Source organism: Hibiscus syriacus, unplaced genomic scaffold (assembly GCF_006381635.1).
Source record: "Hibiscus syriacus cultivar Baekdansim isolate YM2019G1 unplaced genomic scaffold, ASM638163v2 tig00113124_pilon, whole genome shotgun sequence".
NCBI lineage: Eukaryota > Viridiplantae > Streptophyta > Magnoliopsida > Malvales > Malvaceae > Hibiscus > Hibiscus syriacus.
The window spans coordinates 1,788,619-1,809,596 of NW_024063444.1; the positions used below are offsets into that span (position 1 = coordinate 1,788,619).

Consider the following 20,978-nt stretch of genomic DNA (forward strand, 5'->3'; position numbering starts at 1 on the left):
CACTTTTGTTTTTTTCCCTCCATTTCTTAATTCCGGAAATTGATCACCATGGCTTGTGCTGATGTTGGGAACAGTTGTGATTGTCTGAATCGCGATTCTTTTCGGGGAGATGAGTTGAAAAGGCCCGATCAATGCCTCATGATTCCGGATATGATCGTTGGGAAAGCTGACGTGGCGGCTAATGTAGTCAAAGTTGTTGGGATGACAGCTGGGAAGTGCAGACGTGGAAGGCCGCCTAAAAATCAAGGGAAAGGGCGAATCAGGATGAAGAAGAAGATGTTTGCTTTATATGCTTTGATGGCGGGAGTCTCGTGCTTTGTGATCGCCGGTGAGTTTTGAAAACTTACTATTTTTATCGTCTTTTTTTCTTTTTCTGTTGTTTTGATGATCAGCAAACGGAAGAAAGTGGAAGAGAGTTCTAGCTAGCCGGACGATATCTAGAGATTGAGCTGAAAATTTATTAACCTTTTTTCTCAATATAGAATTTCCATGCCGATGTCTATGTACGATCTTTAATTCTTTTTAATCGTACCAATAATTCATATATATCGATTCATGATCTTCTTCTTGACTACATAAATTTGGTATAGTTTTTTAATCTTCTTCTATTTATGTTGGCTTATATATTCTCTCTCTCTTTTCCTTTTTCAGTTTGTGTTATTTACTATTACTGGTTATATTGTATTTTATCGGTTAGAGGCTGTCCTAAGGCATACCATCCAGCTTGTATCAAAAGAGATGACGCATTCTTTAAATCAAAGGCCAAATGGAACTGTTGTATGTTGCATTTTAGTTACTACTTGTAAATATTTGTCATTCATTTAAATTTAATCAATATAACTGCTGCAATGTGTTAAAAGCCTGTATTCGCGTTATCTATATGAGAAAATAACCTCAGTGACCAAAAATCCCATATAATATACGATTTTAATCAACTTTTTCCGGATTTGCCAAAATGACCAACAAAATCGCAATGCGATCGCTAATTCGCAACGCGATCTCCATTATCGCAAATTCGCGTTGCATTTCGCGTTGCGATAGTTGAAAATCGTGTTGCGATGGTCTACAGTATCGTTGCGATTTTCCCAATTCGCAATGCGAATAAGTAAATCGCAACGCGAATTGGGAAAATCGCAATGTGATACTGACTATCGCAATGCGATACTTACTATCGCAATGCGATAATACAAAATCTCAACGAGATACTGACTTTCGCAACGCGATCAAACAACACTTTCTACACATCTAAAACCTACAAACATCAAATTATTGAATTCTAGGTACTTAACCAAACATTTTCAAACCACAAGCCTATAAACATACCAATTGTTTATGGACATTTTTATAACGCGGATGCAGGTAGGCAGCGTCTCGTATATATCGATCTAGCCATATAATGTCGAAACCACAAGCCTACTGCAGCTCTATCTATATCGGTGGGAGGTAGATACTTTATACTTCCTGTGATCAAACGGTCCAACGCCAAGCATACGAGAGGACCACAATCCCCTCTGGGTCCTTTCGTTTGTTGTGGTGCGGTCTCGTCTCTGCTAACTGTAATATTGAGCTTCTTTGGCTTCTTGTTTCCAGAACGAGTCCAATAATTTATCGCATCCAAGAATTTAGCCAAATAAGAGCTCAATCCCTTAATAATATCTCTTAAATCAGCCAATGATATGTAATTTATCATGTTGTCATATACTATTGCCTTAAGGGATGGGATCTGAAGCTCGACGAGAAGCCAATGGTTACGTTCCAAAACAGGGATAAACACCTGCAATCATAAGTAATAATTCATTCATTTGCGCACTTATTTATGAATACCTTTAAACTCAATCTAAAATAAACACTAACCTTATCGACCTCCCACCATGCAGGATAAAGTTTAGCTTGTCCATTACCCAACGCAAATGATTCATCTCGTCGATTCTTCAAGTGAACGACGTTAAAAGACGTCGGCATAATTGTATATCGTGTATTTCTTTTATTTTCCTTAAGTTTCCTAATTATTAGAAGACGTGACACCCACGCATCGATATGCTGTTTTACAAAAAAAGACATATATTAGTAACTTACATAAATTTACAAAAAAAATAATCAAATTAAAATATAAGAAAAAATATAAGACTTACCCCTCCATCGAAATAGCCATTGTCTTCGACCCCTAATAATACGGCCCACCAAGACCGATCAAGCAACAAATAGATATCATCGTTGAGCTTGCATATGTCAGTGAAACACCCCTGGCTTCGCTCATGTAGATAAAAATCAACTGCGGTCTTAGCCCAAAGGGTGTTATCCAGAATTGTGTCCGGTAGTTGTTTCCTCTCCACTTCAGATACCGATATGGTACTGGCCGGTAACTCATATGAGAGCCAACTTGAATCCATCATGTCCGACACGTCAGAGGGTTTCTCAAGAATCCTACATATGACGCCATGTGAATCGGGCTCTTGAATGGTGGGAGGGACCTCTTCAACGATGACAGTGGCCTCTTGAACGGTGGGAGGGGACTCTCGAGGAATGATAGGGGCCTCTTCAACGATAGGAGTGGACTCTTGAGGGATGACAGGCGAGTCGGGCTTCTTCTTGCGGTGTCTTCGCACTATTAGGGTATACGGAGACTTAATAGCACGTGCACGCCGTCTGATGCGTGAACTCTGTCGTGCAAGAAAAACCCGACGTAAAGCATCCACCTTATCGGTCCGCTAAATAATTAAATACAAATATCAGTAAATAAACATACATGATATTTAAACAGTGAAAACAAAGACAAATATATTTCAAACTTTCAACCAAAAGACAAAACAAAGACAAATACTAACTTCACAGTGTTAAAGAATACACAATTTACCAGAATTGACAGCAACCGTATAAATTTACTTCAACCAAAAGACAAAACAAAAAGATAAATACTAACTTCACAGTGTTAATAAACAGTTTAGCAGTATTGGCAACAACCGAATAAATTTACTAAGCAATCTAAGTGAAATGGTTAATTTAAGTGAAATTACGAGTAAATTTATCATCAAGTTAAATATGGAAAATCTTAAACTTACCTCGTTGCGTAGAGTATGAACCTCATTCTGCAACGATACTACCATCTCACGTAGAGCGGCAACCTCACCACGTAAAGTAGACACCTCCACACGCCATGCACCATCGTTATCGCATAAAGTACCGATCTCCTCACGCAAGGCATTGACCTCATCACGTAACTCCCTTGACTCATCCCGTGGAGGTGGAGAACAGGGAGATAGAAGTCGTGGCATCTTTGCCGGTCGCCTATCATGAGGTGATGGTGGAGAAGTGGCTCGATGATGTGACGGGATAGGTGATGGCTCTCGTTGTAGAGGTGTATAGTCGGGTCGATCAGGTGATGGCTCTGGGTGAGGTGATGGCTCTCGAAGTGGAGGAAGTGGAGGCTGCTCATCATTCGTGCCATCAAGAAAACGCTGACTAGCTTGCCACCAATCAGTGGCAAGCTCAGCCTCCGTGGGTGTCAGTCTCATTAATGGAATGTTGGCCTCTTAAAAATATAAAAACTCAAACAAAGTTAAACGTCTACTATTAATAACTTGTTTATATATGATAGTATTTGTGTTAACTTACATTATTTATTGTCGCATATGGTATTAAGTCTTCCCAATCCAACAGACGTTTCCTCTTCCAGGAAATAGCCCTGGGAATATCATTTGAAGTTTTTATTGCATATGTCTTCATGGCGGGAAAGGCCTCGAATATCCAAATCTACAAACAATATAATAACAAATCTTAGTAATTGTTAAATAATTAATTATAATTTTGAAAACATTATATAGAAATTCTTACCTTAAAGGCCCAAACAAAGCCTGACAAAGTGTATTTCGACCCATCGCCCCGTAAACTTTTGCGGTCATCAAAGGCAGACGACAACTTAGTCCAGGTAGCTTTCCATATATACGAACCCCACGGAAACATATTCCATGCATTTAGGTCCTCTACCAATAATATTAGCTCCTGAGGAATAGGTTGTCTGGCCTCTCTGCCTAAAAAGCCGGCATACAAAAGTAGTAGAAGGCATACTCGGACAACATCGACGTCATTCATCTGAGTAAAATCATCTTTCTTATTAAACAATTTCTTCATGTCGTCGACGTGTAAGTTCGGCTTCTCTATTGACTCATCAGGAAAAACCCTGGATAACCATGATGGGCGGGTGATATGACGAGTGTACCGGCCTACATCATCGTGTCCGAATCGTAGACCAGTGATTAAGCAGAACTCCTTCCGCCCAAAACAAGTATACGCTGGTGGAAAATGAAACCATATCTCTTCCTCACCACGTTGTATACTGTCGGGTAGATCGCTAGTCATGGTCTGAAGCCACAAATGGGTCAAATTAGCATCTCCACCCGGATGCTGTACTCTCAGCCATGGCCCGAAGCAGGTTTCCTCAAACAATTTTCTTTGTGCAGGTGAAAGCTTCGAAGCAATTGTAGTGGCTAGGCTAACTTTATTCCTTAATGTCAATGAAGCCGAAAAAAATTTCTACAAAAACAATAAACATACCAAGTTAGATATACCAAAAACTACACTGTCAAGATATACCAAAAACAATAAACATAAATAGTAGTTTATTCTTGAAACTAAAATTTGCAACACTGTTTTGTCTTTTGGTTGAAATAAAAATCGCAACGAGATAATGAGAATCGCAACGCGGAAATGACTATCGCAACGAGAGAATCGCAACGCGAAATGACTATCGCAACGCGAAATGAAAATCGCAACGCGAAATGAAAATCTCAACGAGAGAATCGCAACGCGAAATGAAAATCGCAATGCGATTTTGGTTTCACGTTGCGATTTTTATTTCGCGTTGCGATTCTCTCGTTGCGATAGTTATTTCCGCGTTGCGATTTTCATTCTCGAAACTATTCTTCTTCTGCATTACTTCAACCAAAAGACAAAACAAAGACAAATACTAACTTCACAGGCTAAACAGTTTAGCAGTATTGGCAGCAATCGAATGAATTTAATAAGAAATCTAAGTGAAATGGTTAATCTATTATTGAAATTACCAGTAAACTTATCATCAATCTCAATATGAAAAACCTAAAATAATGCAAAAATTTCAAAATAAAAATAAAACAAAACTAACCCTCGGAGGTTGATTTTCCATTTCTGAATGATTGTGAGGGATTTTTGACTGTGAATGATTGTGAGGGATTTCGCCGGCGATGGGGACGGAAATCTTCGGAGATGGGGACGGATTTCGCCGTAGAGAGTGAGAGATGGAGATGTGACTGAGTGTTGTGATTTTGGGTTTGAGGTTATGAGTTGCGATTACTGTGGACGGTTTAGTTTCCGATTTATTAAGAAAAAATTCGTGTTTGGAATTTGAAAAAAAAATACGCGTTAATACGAATGGCGCTATGTAAATCGCGTTGCGAAAGTCAGAATCGCGTTGCGAAAGTCAGTATCTCGTTGCAATTTTGTATTATCGCATTGCGATAGTCAGTATCGCATTGTGATTTTCCCAATTCGCGTTGCGATTTACTTATTCGCATTGCGAATTGGGAAAATCGCAACGATACTGTAGACCATCGCAACACGATTTTCAATTATCGCAACGCGAAATGCAACACGAATTTGCGATAATGGAGATCGCGTTGCGAATTAGAGATCGCATTGCGATTTTGTTGGTCATTTTGGCAAATCCGGAAAAAATTGGTTAAAATCGTATATTATATGAGATTTTTGATCACTGAGGTTATTTTCTCTATCTATATTCATGTTCCTCTTTGCTTGCTTTGCAGTTAGTTAACTGTTCTTCTGTTGTTCCGTTGACACGTACATGTCGAAAGGTAGCTTTCCATGCCTGTCATGAGTTTGGATTACTTGTTCTTGCGTAGTTACTGGATTTACTGTATTTAGCTTAATTATGATATGGTATCATACCTTTAACTCGTATCTATCGAATGGTGGCTTCTTGTGCCCGTCATATTGACGTGTATTATTGCTTCTGAAGTAGTTATTGCATTAGCCTTTCATCTAGTTCACGATATCATACTGTCTCTATGTGCATACTGAACTGTAGCTTCGTGTATGTTCATTGACTTCTTGGACTCTTGCATATCGGAAGGTTATTTTGCTAACTTTTTTATTTCAATTATTAGTATTGATTAAGTTGTTTGTTCCATTAATTTTCTGGTGTTCTACTTGTTGCTCATTTCAGGTTGGCACATATGTAGCACATGTCAGAAGGCCTCGTATTATGTGCTATACTTGCACATATTCATTGTGCAAGAATTGTACTAAAGATGCTGATTATGTGAACGTAAGAGGAAATAAAGGATTTTGTGGATTGTGCACGAGAACTATAATGATGATTGAAAGCACTGCATTAGGAACCATGGAAATGGTATGATCAACTATTCCTTGTACAATTAATTTCTTTTTGAATGCCCCATACCTTCTTTTTCCGATTAATTGTACTTCCTTGTTTGGTAACCATTGTAATTGGCATGTTTAGATTACCTTAGAGTGAAGAGCTTTTGTCTAACTTAAACGCCTTTTAATTTACCATGTGCAGGTGCAAGTGGATTTTGATGATCAAACTAGTTGGGAGTATCTCTTCAATACATATTGGATTTTATTGAAAGAGAAGCTATCTTTAAGTTTAAGTGAGCTTATTAAAGCTAAAAAACCATGGAAAGAAATTGCTAAAGGCGCTAGCTTGGAAAGGTCTTTTGAAGACCTAGGAGCTAGTTATTCCAAGAGAAGAAAAACAATGAAACCACAGAAGTTTTTGAACAAAGTTGAACCTCTAGAAGCAGAGAACTCATTTGTTATGGAAGGGACGCCTTTGCTTGATGTGAAGGGCCACACAAAAGAGTTTTCTTTGTTGCTTAATGTGAAGGAAAAGGGAGGTGATGTCTTGAGTGATATAAGAAGCAGAGAATCTAGCATAACACTGCATTCTACAGAAACGGAGCTATCTGTAAATAATATGGAGACAGATAAAATATGGCACTATCAAGATCCACTTGGGAAAATTCATGGGCCATTTCCTATGGCAATGTTACAAAGGTGGAAAATGAGTGGCTTTTTCCCACCTGATTTGAGAATATGGAGAACAAGTGAAAGGCAAGAGGATTCCATTCTCTTAACTGATGCTTTGGCTGCGCGGTACAGCCAACTGCAACAGCTGTTCCATAAAACCTGCGTACTAGCTAAGGATGTAATGTTTACCCCGAATGATGGATATCAGAACAGGGTTGGAGATGTTAGAGAGAGTTGGGATCTGAATGTGGATCAGATGGAAAGTAAACAGGTGGAGGGGAGCTCGAACTCAATGCAGAATGATGCAAGTGGTCATTGTTGTGGTAACATTGAGTCTACAAAGGGTAAAGAATTGGGCTCTCAATCTTCTTGTACTGCTCCCCTAGATATTGTCCCTTCCAATGCAGTACAGTCGGGAAGTCCTGCCACACGGGGATTCTGTGAAGGGTGATAACTACTTCCCTAGCCAGCCTCTAGCTAGTAGTTCACTTCCTTCATCTACGTTTTTTGGGAACCCATGTGAAACACAGTCTCATCTAGTTATCACATGTAAAACCCCAACCCGTATCCAACCCGAATACGAGTCTGAGATATCACATTGACTTTTAAAAACGATATTATTACAAAATATCAAAACATTTGAACTCATTTTAAGAAAATACCACAATATTCTATTAAATTATGTTTCGCATAAAAATTTCCAATCAAAAACGTATTTATGAACAGTAAAATATGTATGAACAGTACTGTATGAACAGTGATGAACAATACCTACTACAGTACCCCGAATGTTAAAATTTTTCAGATTCAAAGAGGGGAACTGATTCCCCTCCTACAAGGAATCGATACACAGCTACAGTACTACTACAATACTTCCGTAAAATACGTATAAATTTATAAAAATCTGAGGTTTCATCTGTATAAAATTTATCAATTTACATATACACATTCCAAATATTATAAAATTCAATCATATGATTTTACAAAACCGATTAAAACATATCAGATTCAAATCTTTTATATTACATGCCAACTAAATTCTATATAACCAAATACATGTAATTCAATTACATTTCTGATCTGATTTTCGGTAAGGAGAACTGACCTGTCTTATTCCTCTTTACTTCTCTTTTCGCTTTCAAAACCTACGTGTGAAACAATCACACGCTAAGTCGTTGACTTAGTGAGGCATATAAAACATAATTATATGCTAACTGTAACTTCTACAATGCATGAACATTTGATATTATCTTATCATACCAATGCATATATTCTTTTCTATAATATATACATACACACACATATCATATAATATAACATCATGAACATGCTTATCATTTCTCATTTTATCATCATTATACCAAGGAATAAACATATCATCATTTACCTTCTTAGCATTATCCTTAATCCCTTAGTCATATGCTCTTGTATCTAACATTCTTAACCAAACAATAAACACATCATCATATAATTCTTGTAACATTTCATATCATCAAAAGCATATACATCACGTATATTATATTTGTTTTATCTCTTTAATTAGCCCATGGTACACTTGTGAGAACTAAGGATATGTGAGTGCATTGAGGTTGTGCACAAATGCTGTCACCACATCTCGTAAAATTCCCACTAGGGGCACTGGAATTTGTCCCGAAGGACCACTATATCCCGTAGGACCACTGTATTATACCAAAGGACCACTATGTCCCGTAGGACCACTGTAACCATCGACTCTTGGCATGCCAACTATACCATTAGCTCTCATATCACATAACATGTGCAATATTATTTATATCATTTCACATATTCATATAAGCTCATAGCTTCGTTCACATATGCATGTAATCATGTAATTTCTTTCATGTAATTCATGTCACTTTTCATATGAATTCATATTCATATGTCACATAGCTCATATCACTTTGCATGGATTCACATAAACATATATATCATTTGATTCATGTCTTATTCTTATATCATCATATATATATCATCTATGTTTCATCACTTAATCCCATATCATATAATGTGCTCTATCCTCTTATGTTCACATGACATATAATGCATACAACTTATATTCACATATGTGACTCATGGATTCATACAAATCATATCATCTCTTGTTCTTATATGTTTCCAATACATCACATATATCACTAGTGCATTTTCACGTAAACATGTAAATCATGTAACATATAAGATATATATATATATATATATATATATATATATATATATATATATATATATATATATTTCTATATATTAATACACACATAATATTTTAAAAGTTACTTCTTACCATGGTAACTCCATCATTGGCTCATCATAAGCTAATGTTTGTTCAAGAACCTAAGTGCAAAATAAATTGCACTCACCTTAGCCTTGCTTTGATTCAATCCTAATCTTTTGACTATTCTGGAACTTGTTTAGGCTCAATATCTACATAAATATAACATTTCAAAACAACTATCAGAAGCCTAAACCTTAGACTTGATGTTAATAACTTAATCCGGTTTAATTAACCAAAATTCCATTTTTCATTTTTCATTTAGGGGGGAATCGATACCCCCCAGGGGGAAATCTGTACCCCCTGCGTATTCTGAAAAATCCAGAATTTTGTTGTTTAAACCCGAAAATCATCAACTCTTCACTCAATTCTTCTATTTTAAGCCCATATCATACCATTAAACTCAACTACCATCACTTAAACCAACTTATATCCATATAAACCATCTTTATCTTCCATATCTCATTATGATTCTTAAAATTAAGAATTATACCAAATTTTCCACATGTTCTAAATTCACTTCTAATACTTCATACTTCTTTATTTCACTTATGACAAGTCAAATTTGACTTCCACTTCTAATTATAAACTCTATTCCAAGATTTCATTCAAAAACCCAAAATCTTTAATCTCTCATATACCTTTCATCTTGTTGTTTTAGAACAAATTAAGCTTTCCTTAAGCTTAATTATCATCTAATAATAATAACCCAACTTTTAAATCAACAAATAATCAAGAAATCATAAAACTCAACTTTGTTTAGCTTCCACGGGGAGGAAGAAGAAAAATGAAGATGAAGATGAAATGTTTTCATCTTTCACGTTTTTATCTCTTATTAAAGGGGATAAAAATATCTTTAATGTCAAATGACCATTTTTCCCTTTAATTCCTTAGATAATTACTAACAACTTTCCGGAAATATTCCCAAATAAATCATTGAATTATTCAAATATTCTACTTTAATCACCAAATTCTGAAATTTTATAATTTAATCACTAACCCGTAATTTGGGAGGTTACATCACAGGTCATAGGGCTGAAAAATGGGACTGTGGTTCGATTAACTTGAACAAAAGTTCAAACAGGACCTCTGAAGGTCAAGTTATCTCTGGAAATGTGAAGCAAGATAATACTGGGGGAAAATCAAACAAATCCTGTGGGCAAAGCTGGACATCACCTTTAAATAATGCTTTAAAGGGTTGGGATCCTAATTGTTGTCTTATTTCTCTGGCTAGGGTTCTTGAGGCAGCAGAGAACAATCATGACATTGATTTCCCAGATATTCCTATCTCAACATCAGAGTTGAACCAGGAAAAATCTAAAACCCGGGCTACTAAAACCAAACAGTCTCTTTCTTCGAGAGCTCTTCATCAAGATTCGGGTCCTAGTTGGAGTACAGCTTCTAGTCTAGTTGGTAATGGCCCATTGCGTTCTGAAGTAGTTGGTGAATGGGGTCAGTATGCCTCCACCCCTGTGAGACATACTGTGGAGGAATGAGACTCAGATCTTGTGCTCGAGTCTTCTTTGAAACGAACGAGCTTGGGAAGTGATCATGCAGCTATTCCAAGTTCAGGAAGCGGCCAATTGACACATTCTTCTCTCACAGATCCTGCAGAAAATGCAGGTGGTTGGGATCCAATTATTCCTGACCCCAGTGAGTATTCTTTTGGCAATGAGTCGGTTTCTGATCTTTTGGCCGAAGTCGAGGCGATGGAGTCTCTTAATGGCTTGACTTCACCTATATCAATTTTACGTTGCGATGGAGAGTTGGCTCGAGGTGCTGAACCTGATTGTTTTAGCCCTGCACCTGAACCAGGAAAAAGCGATGCTTTGAGCTCCACAAATGATCTACGAATCTCATCTAAGTCGACCGTGACCAATGAGACAATTGGGACTTCTGAGTCTGAAGTTCTTGATGGTTGCTCAGAAGAATTCTGGCAGGCATTCTTCCACGAGTAGGGGTGGTAAAAAGCCAGGCCGGCCTACGGCCTGGCCTATATAAAGCTTGGCCTAGCCTGGCCTATTTAATAAAAAGGCCAGGCTCGGGCCTTTTTAAAAGCCTATTAAATTAAATAGGCCAGACTTAGGCTTATTAAAAAGCCTGATAGGCTGGCCTATTTAAAGTGACTACTTCGTAAAATACGCTAAGTTAGAGTGACTTAATAGGGACTTTACTCTAAAATTAGTGACAAAACTGGAAATATTAAATGTTTATAGTGAAACAGGCTTTTAAACAGGCCAGGCTATTAAATAGGCCAGGCTTTTAAACAAGCCAGGTCGAGCCTAAATAAAAGCCTTTGACAGGTTACAGGCCAGGCTCAGGCCTACAAATATCATTGTAGGCCAGGCTCAGGCCTATTAAAGCCTGGCCTGGCCTGGCCTATTCCCACCCCTATCCACGAGTTCTGAAAACGATGTCTCAGTTAACCAATATGAAGATGGTTCAGGCATGCAGCTTCCTGCACTAGCAGTAACAACTTGGGACATGACCGCTATAAATACAACTTGGAGAGCAGGTCGAGAAGCTACGATACCCAACTGGGAAGCCATTAAGGGAAACTTAAGTTTCAATTTGGGAGGCTCAGGTCAAGGAGCTAGGAACTTCAGTTGGGGAATCGGTCAGGGGACCTTCCAGTGCAATGGAAGCATCAACTTAGGCACTTATTGAGGAAGCCAATAGGAGGGCCTTGATTTTCAGGGAAGAGATTCGAGTTTTAGTAGGGGGATGTCCTCGATGCATAGGCACTCGAACTACGATGTTCCTCCTCCAAACGGAGTTGGTTCTTGCAGACCTCCGCCCAAAGGACAACAGGTCTGTGAACTTTATGAAAGGGGATGTTGCAATAAAGGAGCATCCTGTTGCTATTGGCACCCTAGATTATAGGTAACCACAACAATTGTGTGCATTTTGACTGTTTGTTCGCCAAAGTTTTAAACATAAGCTGTAACGGTAGTGTATCGTTCACTATTCAAGTTAGGCATATAACAATCCATATTATATCTGTACTATGGATATAAACAAATAAATTAAGGATTACTATTTTATATTAAGATTGTACTCCATAATTTATTTTATACAATGTCTATTTTAATCTTAAATATTTAAATTTAAACTCTCAATACCTAAACTTTAACGTCATAAAGTTTTAATTTTAAATTCTAAACGTAAACCTTAAATTTTAAACTTTAAGTTGAACTTTTAACCTTAAAATAAATAAATTTACATGTGTATCTAATAATTATCACTAAAATAATATTTTACAAAGCTTTAGCTTGGTAAGCATAGTAAGAGTGTTCAATCGGTTAGTTTAGTCAATGATGGAATCAAATTTATCAAAATCAAATTGATTAAAATTTGAAAATTGTCAGTCGGATCAATTTTTTTTAAAATTATTAATCGAATAAAATTTAATTAATTCAATTAATTTTAAAATTAATCAAATTTTATTGTATTAAATTTATAATTATTATTAACTATTTTTAAAAAATATATATATATATAATATTTTCTTTCAACTAAGTGTTGAGCGGAGAAAATCCGAGAAATAACTAATTTAGTTAAAATCCATCTCAAGAGCGAATTTATAGAGCAAATAACTGCCGGGGCAAAATCTCAAATTTCGAAGTCCAATGGACTAGGTTTAGCCTCAAGGCGCCGGAGATAATACCTTCAAGGTCAAATAAACACCTTGATGTGTAAAGAGAACACGAAAACTCTATAAATTGGTCAAATCCAGTCATTTGTAAGTTACAGACAAAAGCCCATAAATTTCCGAAAGAAATAGAAGAAATGGTGAGGCGGTCGAGGTTGATCCTTACACCCATGGGCGAAGTGTTGGTGTTGCTGTTGATTGGAAATACTCTGACGCTAGCCAAAGCCAATAATTCACCTTCCACCTTTGTCCAAAACGCCATCTTCCTCAACAAGATCGTTATCTTCTCCAAATCCTATTGGCCGTGTGCCATCTTCCTCCATTTCTTTTACATTTAAACCTTCCAGTAATAATAATTGAGAATCGGGTAACATAGTTATCTATTTCCCCGCATAGTCAATCTTGTTTCCACTTTTTGACCCCATTTTCTTCCTGGGTATTTCTTCAAAAGTATAGTTGAAACTTTGATTCTTGGGGTTTTGTTATTAGATAATATGGTGGGTTGCTCCTAATTCTTTCGGTTTTATCTTGTCCGTAGGTATTGCCTTCGTGCCAAGCGCATTTTAAGTGAGCTAAATGAGAAACCTTATGTTGTAGAGCTTGATCTCCGAGGTATCTGCTTCTGATTCGTTTGTTCTCTATATATGTTCAAAAAGAGTAATTTTAGATGAAGTACTGACTTGATGAGTTTTTTATTTAGACGAAGGAGGTAAAATCCAATATGTCCTTGATTTGGTAGGTCGAAGCACTGTTCCGCAAGTGTTTGTGAATGGAAAGTATATTGGAGGCTCTGATGGTTAGCTACTTTGTGTCTCCATAGTATTTGATTTTCATGACATTAGACGTATACGTATTGATTTCATCTTTCTTATTTATTTCCGATTACTTAGGTCTCGGAGCTGCAGTCGATAATAGTACACTGCAAAGGCTTCTAACTGGAAGTTGATCAACTGTTAGAAAGAAGGAAATGCAATCATTTGATCTGATTCGTGAACTACAAAACTGCTTGAGGATTACAGAATCATATCTGGGTTGTGAATTTAGTTTCACATCAAGATTTCGATGAGTGCTCTGTGATAATGGTATGGCCTTTGTGAGGTTATCTTATATTGCTTTGTCGTTATGGAGGACTCTAGTTTAGGTCTTAACTCTTAAGTACATTTTTAAATGTAGATGTTAATCTATACTTCTTTCGATGGATCCTTTTCCCATACAATTGTTCTGAGACAATTGGATTTTCGAAAGTCTGCGTTCATAAGATGCAATTCTTCTGAAATATTTTGATGTGGTTCTTTCCTGTGGTTAGCATTGATGTGTATGGCAAACCAGAAAGAGTTAACCAAAAAGATTGGGGATCTGAGTTATTTCAGTACATACATTTTTCTTGTCAAAATTGGTTGCCTGGAGAAGGTTATTATAGTGTATAACTGGCGCATCGGCGAAGCCACCCCATCTCTTCACGGGGTTCTTGATGGCGTGGGGATGATTTCCCAGTAATTAGATTTTCTAAAGCCATCTTGATTCTGACGCGTACTTACATGTTTATATGTGTATGTTTTGGTATTTCGTAGATGCATTTTTGCCCTTCGATTACATGAATGCTTAGGGCAGGTGTAGAGGACCAGAGATGCTAATAAATGATCAATTCATTGAACAATGCAATTCTTTTAATCATCTACGTTCCAAATTGTTATATACATATATATAGCCTCTGCTACAAGAACGTGTAGGGATGCTAAGGGGAAGAACTGGACGATCGGTTGCATATGTCTCATTGGTCAAGCTGGATCGTTTTACAATCACTGGTCCTAAAGAAATACCCGGCTTGGATTTTGCAATTTTTGTTTACTATTCACTATTTTTTAAGCTCAACATATAAAAACAAAATAGATTTCAAACATAAACTGAGGGTACAAGTTTAAATTCATAAAAAAATAATACTATTAGTCTTATAATTCTATTTATTTAAGTTTATATTATAACAATTTTAAAATAAAAAATAAACTTCGCATTTAGTACTTAAACTATTATTTTTGGTATGTTTTAGTACTTAAACTTTTAATTTTTTTAAAACCATACATAACGTTTTGTTTTGTTTTCATTTCATTTTAGTACCCGTCATTAAAAACTTAACTCGTTTAGTATCTAAACTATAAATTTTGATATGTTTTAGTATCTAAACTTTCAATTTGTTCAAAACTTAGTATTAAATTTTGAACGTGATACTAAAATGAAACACAAATTAAAGTTTTTAACATCGATATACTAAAATGAAACAAAAATTAAACTTTAGGTATGGTTTTAAAAAAAATAAGAATTTAAGTACTAAAAAGGAATGAAATTGATAGTTTAAGTACTCACGTAATTTACCCTAACATAATTTTGATTTGATTTCTTTTTAATTTTGGTTTGATTTGGAACATATGAAAATAAAAAACTAAAATTGAAATGTGTTGCAGAGTTGACCAACAAAACATAATTTGCAGAGTTGGCCAAAAAAGGAAATGATTACGTGCCACATTAATATAGGTTAAAAAAGTGTTATCGGTTTTAAATAATAAAATCAGTAAAAAAATTATTGTAAATATTATTGTTTCTATTAGTTTTGTTATTTTTTATATTAATTTTGTTATTATTGAATACTTTATCGAAAATGTTAAAAAATATTGATGTTTTAGATATAAATAATAATTTTTTAAATAATTTTTTATTAATTTTATTATTTAAATAATAAAAAAACTGATAACATTTTTTTTAATTATATATTAAAACTATCTCACTCTAAAATTTTCCGCCAACAAAATATAAAAGAAGCATTAAGTATTATATATATATATATATATACTAATACCAAACCAGCGTAAGAATATCAGATTTCACTTCCCAAACATACACCAAATTTGAGAAGAGAAGCCGGGCCATCGCTGGGGCACTCTCTGGATCTTCCTTTGTTTTCTCAGACGACAAAGGTACGCTCTAATCTCAAGTTTCCCATTATCGAATAATCATGATTTACCAGTTCCTACGAAAACCCTCTTTCATTTGTTAATACAAATTTCGGGCGTTTATTTTGCTTTGAATCCAATCTTCTCTCCTTCCTTAATGGATGATTGATTCGAAAAATTTATAACAAATTTTCAATCTGGTTAGGAATAATCGACGGGTTTTTCTTTCTTTCTTTTCGCAATTTTAGATCAGTTGGCAATGCAAGAACATGTAGATTCGGATCACCAGTTAATGGTAGAAGCTGGTTTCCCGTACCCTCGTAGTATGGATATTGATCCGAGAAGAGAACGGTTTCCATGCTGCATCGTTTGGACACCTCTACCCGTTCTTTCATGGTTTATTCCTTTCATCGGCCACGTTGGGATTTGCAGAGAAGATGGAACTATTCTAGATTTTGCAGGGCCTAATTTTGTTTGCGTTGACCATTTCACGTTTGGACCAGTGGCTCGCTATTTGCAAATTAACAAAGATAAGGTATAAAATTTCATGTCGTGACCTTCTTGAATCTCTTTTACTGTTTCAAAGGAAAAAGGTTACTGTGCAGGATAACTAAATGATAACTTTAGTTAAGAATGTGAAAGTAGGATTTGCTGGGGATTTGATACGGAATAACTGGAATAGACTATGAATTCCTATTATTTTCAATGATATGGCACTATGGCAGATTTCCTGAAGTAAGAATTATTGGTCCTGTTCCGTTGTGCTTTATGCGCTTACCTTTGTTGGATATTTCATAGGGAATAACTGTAATAGACAGACTGTAAATTCCAATGATTTGTGAATGCACTATGGCAGCTTTTCTGATGTAGGATTTATTGGTTCCATTGTGCTTGATGCCCTTATCTTAGTTGGGGGATCTGATAGGGAAGAATTGTGAGCGGCTACACTATCCGAATTTCTATGCTTTGCAATAATTTGTGAATGGCAGACCTTGGAAGTAAGATACACCAGTTCCATTGTGCTTTACGCCTTTGCCTTAGTTGGGGATTTGATATGTTAGAACTGTAATAGAATATAATTTCCCATGATTTTCAATAATTTGTGAATACACTATGGCAGAACTTGGAAGTAGGATTTATCGGTTTCATTGTGCTTTATGCCGTTGCCTTAGATGGGGATTTGATAGGGAAGAACTGTCCTGTAATAGACTAAAATTTCCCATGATTTTCAATGATTTGTGAAGACACTATGTCAGACATTTTAAGTTGGAATTATCAGTTCCGTTTTTTCTTTACACCTTTGCCTTAAATGAGGATTTAATTGGGAGGAACTGTAATAGACTATAAGTTCCTATTCTTTTCAATGATGTGAATGCACTGTGGTGGATTTGGGGGCAAATATTTTGGGGTGTTGGTAGTGAAGGATGATGTCCATAACCGGAAATAAGTTTGCATTGATGTAGAATATAACTTGTGTTTTCTTTTATTCATGGATGCACTTCGGTTTGGTTGATATGAGAGCAAAAATTTGATTCAGTGCCAATGACAGGAAGTGTTGATGCCAGCATTTATGCTAGCGTATTTCTTTTTCAATCATTCTGCCATAGTTAAAGATGTAATCTATGGAGTTTTTTTTTTTTTAAACTAGGAATGCAGCATTTCTACCCATTCATCTGCACTCAAAGGGGATTTTGAAAGCCATCATGATGATACTAGAAGAGAGGCATTAACATGGGATGATGCTCTTCGAAAAAGCACGATGGAGTTCCAACACCGAGCATACAGCCTTTTCACCTGCAACTGCCATTCATTCGTAGCAAACAATCTGAACAGATTAGGCTTTGGTTCTGGTGGGTGGAATGTAGTAACCATTGGCCTTCTCGTCTTACTCAAAGGCCAGTGGGTGAACAGAATCGGATTTTTGCAATCTTTCTTACCATTTGTAGTCGTATCTGGTCTTGGACTTGTGTTTGGTGGAACAACTTATCTGTTTTTCTTGGCCCTCTTTGCATACCTTCTTGTTGGTTGGTTCCTTCTTGGTACTTACTGTTTCAAGAATTGGATCCAATTGTAGCTTTTAAGTTTTTCAACTCTCCAAGCTCCATTAGCGTTGAAAGATCTGCTTGTTAATATTCACTGCTATTTATACACATGTTTCATGATTATAATATAGTATTTGTTTCAAATCTTTTTTAATCGTTGACAATGTATGCATACCCTATAAATGTAATTTTTCGAATCTAAGATATAGAATGAGAATATTACTTCATTTTACCCTTGAGATCGTTCAATCGGACGTCATGTTAAATGAGTGATATAATAATGCCTTGGTTCGGCAAAAAAACGTGGCCATTGTGGTTTTCTAAAAGTTTGGGCAGACTTTTTAAAAATCTTTTCATAAACAAGGTTGACTAGTTCAAGAATCTCCTAATCCAACGGTTGAAACAAAAGATCATACACTGATTGTTTGTATTAGCGTGTCCTTGTTTACATTGAATAAGAATCTTTGGACGTGACTTTCTGGCATGAATCAAGTGGATTTCGTGATAAATAAACTGTCATTATTCTTTGAGGACTTAGGTTTCGAGCACTATAAATGTCAGATGTGTGAGCATTTAATGTCAAATGATAGAGAGTTATCTGTAAATGGATATTGCCTTGTATTTATCAAGATTAATTGTAAAAAAAATAGAGAGAAGCATTTTTTGCGTGGCAATTGAAAGTGAAGTACTAGTTACGTATAATATTTGAATCAGCTTCTCATTTTGATGAATATGTAATGAATATGTATGCATATAAATACATAAAAATTTTCAAGCTATTTTTTAGTAGAGATTTGATTTAATTTAATTTTGAGTATTTGAAATTGATATTATTTTAAGTTTTAATCATTTAAATTTATTAAAGGTTTTAAAATGAAATCATTACTAATTCAAATTATTTTAAATTATTTATTTGGACAGTTTATCAGTAGTTAAACTATACTGTTAATTATCTAGTTATAAGTACATTTTTGTTTCAATTATCAAATTGTAATAAATTTCAATTTCTGTAATTTGGACTAAAATAGATAAATAATAAATGTTAGTGATCAAATTGAAAATTTTACATTTTCATGATAAACGCAGAAAACGCTTCAATAATAATTGGATAAATTGGAGTGTGTGGTGTACCCCTTTTTTTAGGGTAAACTACATAAATGGCCACTTAACTATGAGTCATGTCGTGAAATGACCACAGTTTTCAAAATAGTCACATATATACCACTAAATTATTTAAATGGGTTCAAAAGAGCCACTGGCCGTTATAAACGAAACGACGAATCTGACATGGATTTTTCTACAAATTTTTATTCCACGTTGGTTTAAAAAGCCTCCAGATCAAAATACCACCTCAACACAGTGGAAAGAATAACATTGAAATATTTGTGAATTTGAAGGAACCCTAAAACCCCTTTTCAATATTTTCTCCATTCTTTCTTATCATTTTGTGGAGAGGAAGGAAATCTATAGAGGTTGTAGATGACAATGGAGGCAGATATGAATCGAGTGTGCTTTTGTGAAGCTCGTTCAACGCTAACGATAGGTTGGACTGATGAAAATTCAGGTAGGAGGTTTTGGGGTTGTGAGAAATATGGAAAAGAAGTAACGGATATAATTTTTTTTTGCTAGTATGATCCACCAGTGAACCCTAGATCAAAAGCGATACTTGTTGGTTTTCTTAGAAGGGTTGCTTCTATTAAGAGAGAAATGAAGAATGAACGAGTTCTTGTTATTTTGCTTCTTGGTACTGTGCTCTTGGTCGGTTTCATTTTGGGAACAATGTGCTCTTAAAATGCTAGAAATTTGCTGCTTGAGATTGAGATTGCTGAAATTTTCCTTCTTTTAATGGAATGTTTGTTTTTACTATTGATGGGGTTGGATATGTAGATTTTTTGTAATTTTAAGGATGATGTTTTTGAATGGGTAAACTGTTTTTGTGATGTACTAAAATCCCAAATATGTAATGAAAAAAATATTTTTCCTATTATATTGTGAATTAAGCAAGATTAGGAATTAGTTGAAGAAGGTGAAGTAATATTGTCAATAGACAAGAATATGAATTAAGCAAGTTAAAAAATAACACACTAAAATAAGGGTAAACTGATAATATCATAAATTCATTGAGTTTGGATTGTAATCAATACAAAAAACAATATTTGACCAATACATAATCACATCTTTAAGTATATATATAATCTATGAAACAACAAAATAATGACTCACTAAAGTTAGTCAAACAAAAAACTTATGAGATTATCATTAACTTTTCCTTTACATGTTCTAACATTATGTTCATTTCCTTCATATCTTTTGCAAGAAAATTTGACACCATTCCTTGAAACCGACTAAGTATAGGTCAGTCATCAACCTCTTTTCTTCATTTTTTGTGTGATCTTTTTGGAGGTCTTCGAAAGACAGGTGGAAGGATAAGCTCCAATGTATCTTCAGGAATCCATTATTTCTCATCCCTCATGGGATTGATCAAATGAGAATATATAACACTTTGGATTGACACAAAATAACAATGGTGAGCATATTTTTTTGTCTATCTTCAAGTGATAAAATCACAACAATTGCATGTACACAAGGAATGCCTACATAAAACAAGATTTACTTAGTATAAAACAGAAATAACATGAAATCTGATAAAACAATTTAGCACAAAAGTGACCTGTTAATTCTCATTTTCTACACGAACATATTCATTCTTGGATGTTTACAAAATGCTGGCCGGAAGGACCACATGAAACTTGGTACATGTTTGCACTAGCATAAACGAGCCAACAACTATAAAAATCAAATAAACAGTTAGCATAATTTAAACAAAAATAGAAATGGTATTAAGGAACTAGTTATATCTATGTGCTATTGATGTTGCATGGTCTAGTTTTTTTTTTTTTTGAATTTTCGGGCACATAAGTCCAATCTACTTTTCAACTTCATTCTTATTTTTACTAAGTTTTTGCATCAATTTTCTTCTGATGGGCTCCACCAATATAATGATG

At 35.3% G+C, this 20,978-nt stretch overlaps 2 protein-coding genes and 1 pseudogene across 2 annotated transcripts; all 3 read left to right on the top strand.

The window, feature by feature from the left end:
• The first annotated feature begins 48 nt into the window (after nt 1-48).
• Nucleotides 49-12,217, top strand: LOC120185735 (annotated as a pseudogene).
• Nucleotides 12,218-13,123: 906 nt separating this feature from the next.
• Nucleotides 13,124-14,062, top strand: LOC120185736 (glutaredoxin-C3-like). Its single transcript, XM_039189877.1, has 4 exons — nt 13,124-13,290; nt 13,525-13,598; nt 13,687-13,782; nt 13,877-14,062. Exons 1-4 carry the CDS (start codon nt 13,124-13,126, stop codon nt 13,930-13,932), a joined length of 393 nt encoding a protein of 130 aa, XP_039045808.1. The 3' UTR covers nt 13,933-14,062.
• A 1,803-nt stretch (nt 14,063-15,865) lies between these two features.
• Nucleotides 15,866-18,050, top strand: LOC120185590 (protein RTE1-HOMOLOG-like). The gene is made up of 3 exons (XM_039189765.1): nt 15,866-15,955; nt 16,180-16,466; nt 17,580-18,050. Exons 2-3 carry the CDS (start codon nt 16,191-16,193, stop codon nt 18,003-18,005), a joined length of 702 nt encoding a protein of 233 aa, XP_039045696.1. The 5' UTR covers nt 15,866-15,955; nt 16,180-16,190; the 3' UTR covers nt 18,006-18,050.
• The last annotated feature ends 2,928 nt before the right edge of the window (nt 18,051-20,978 follow it).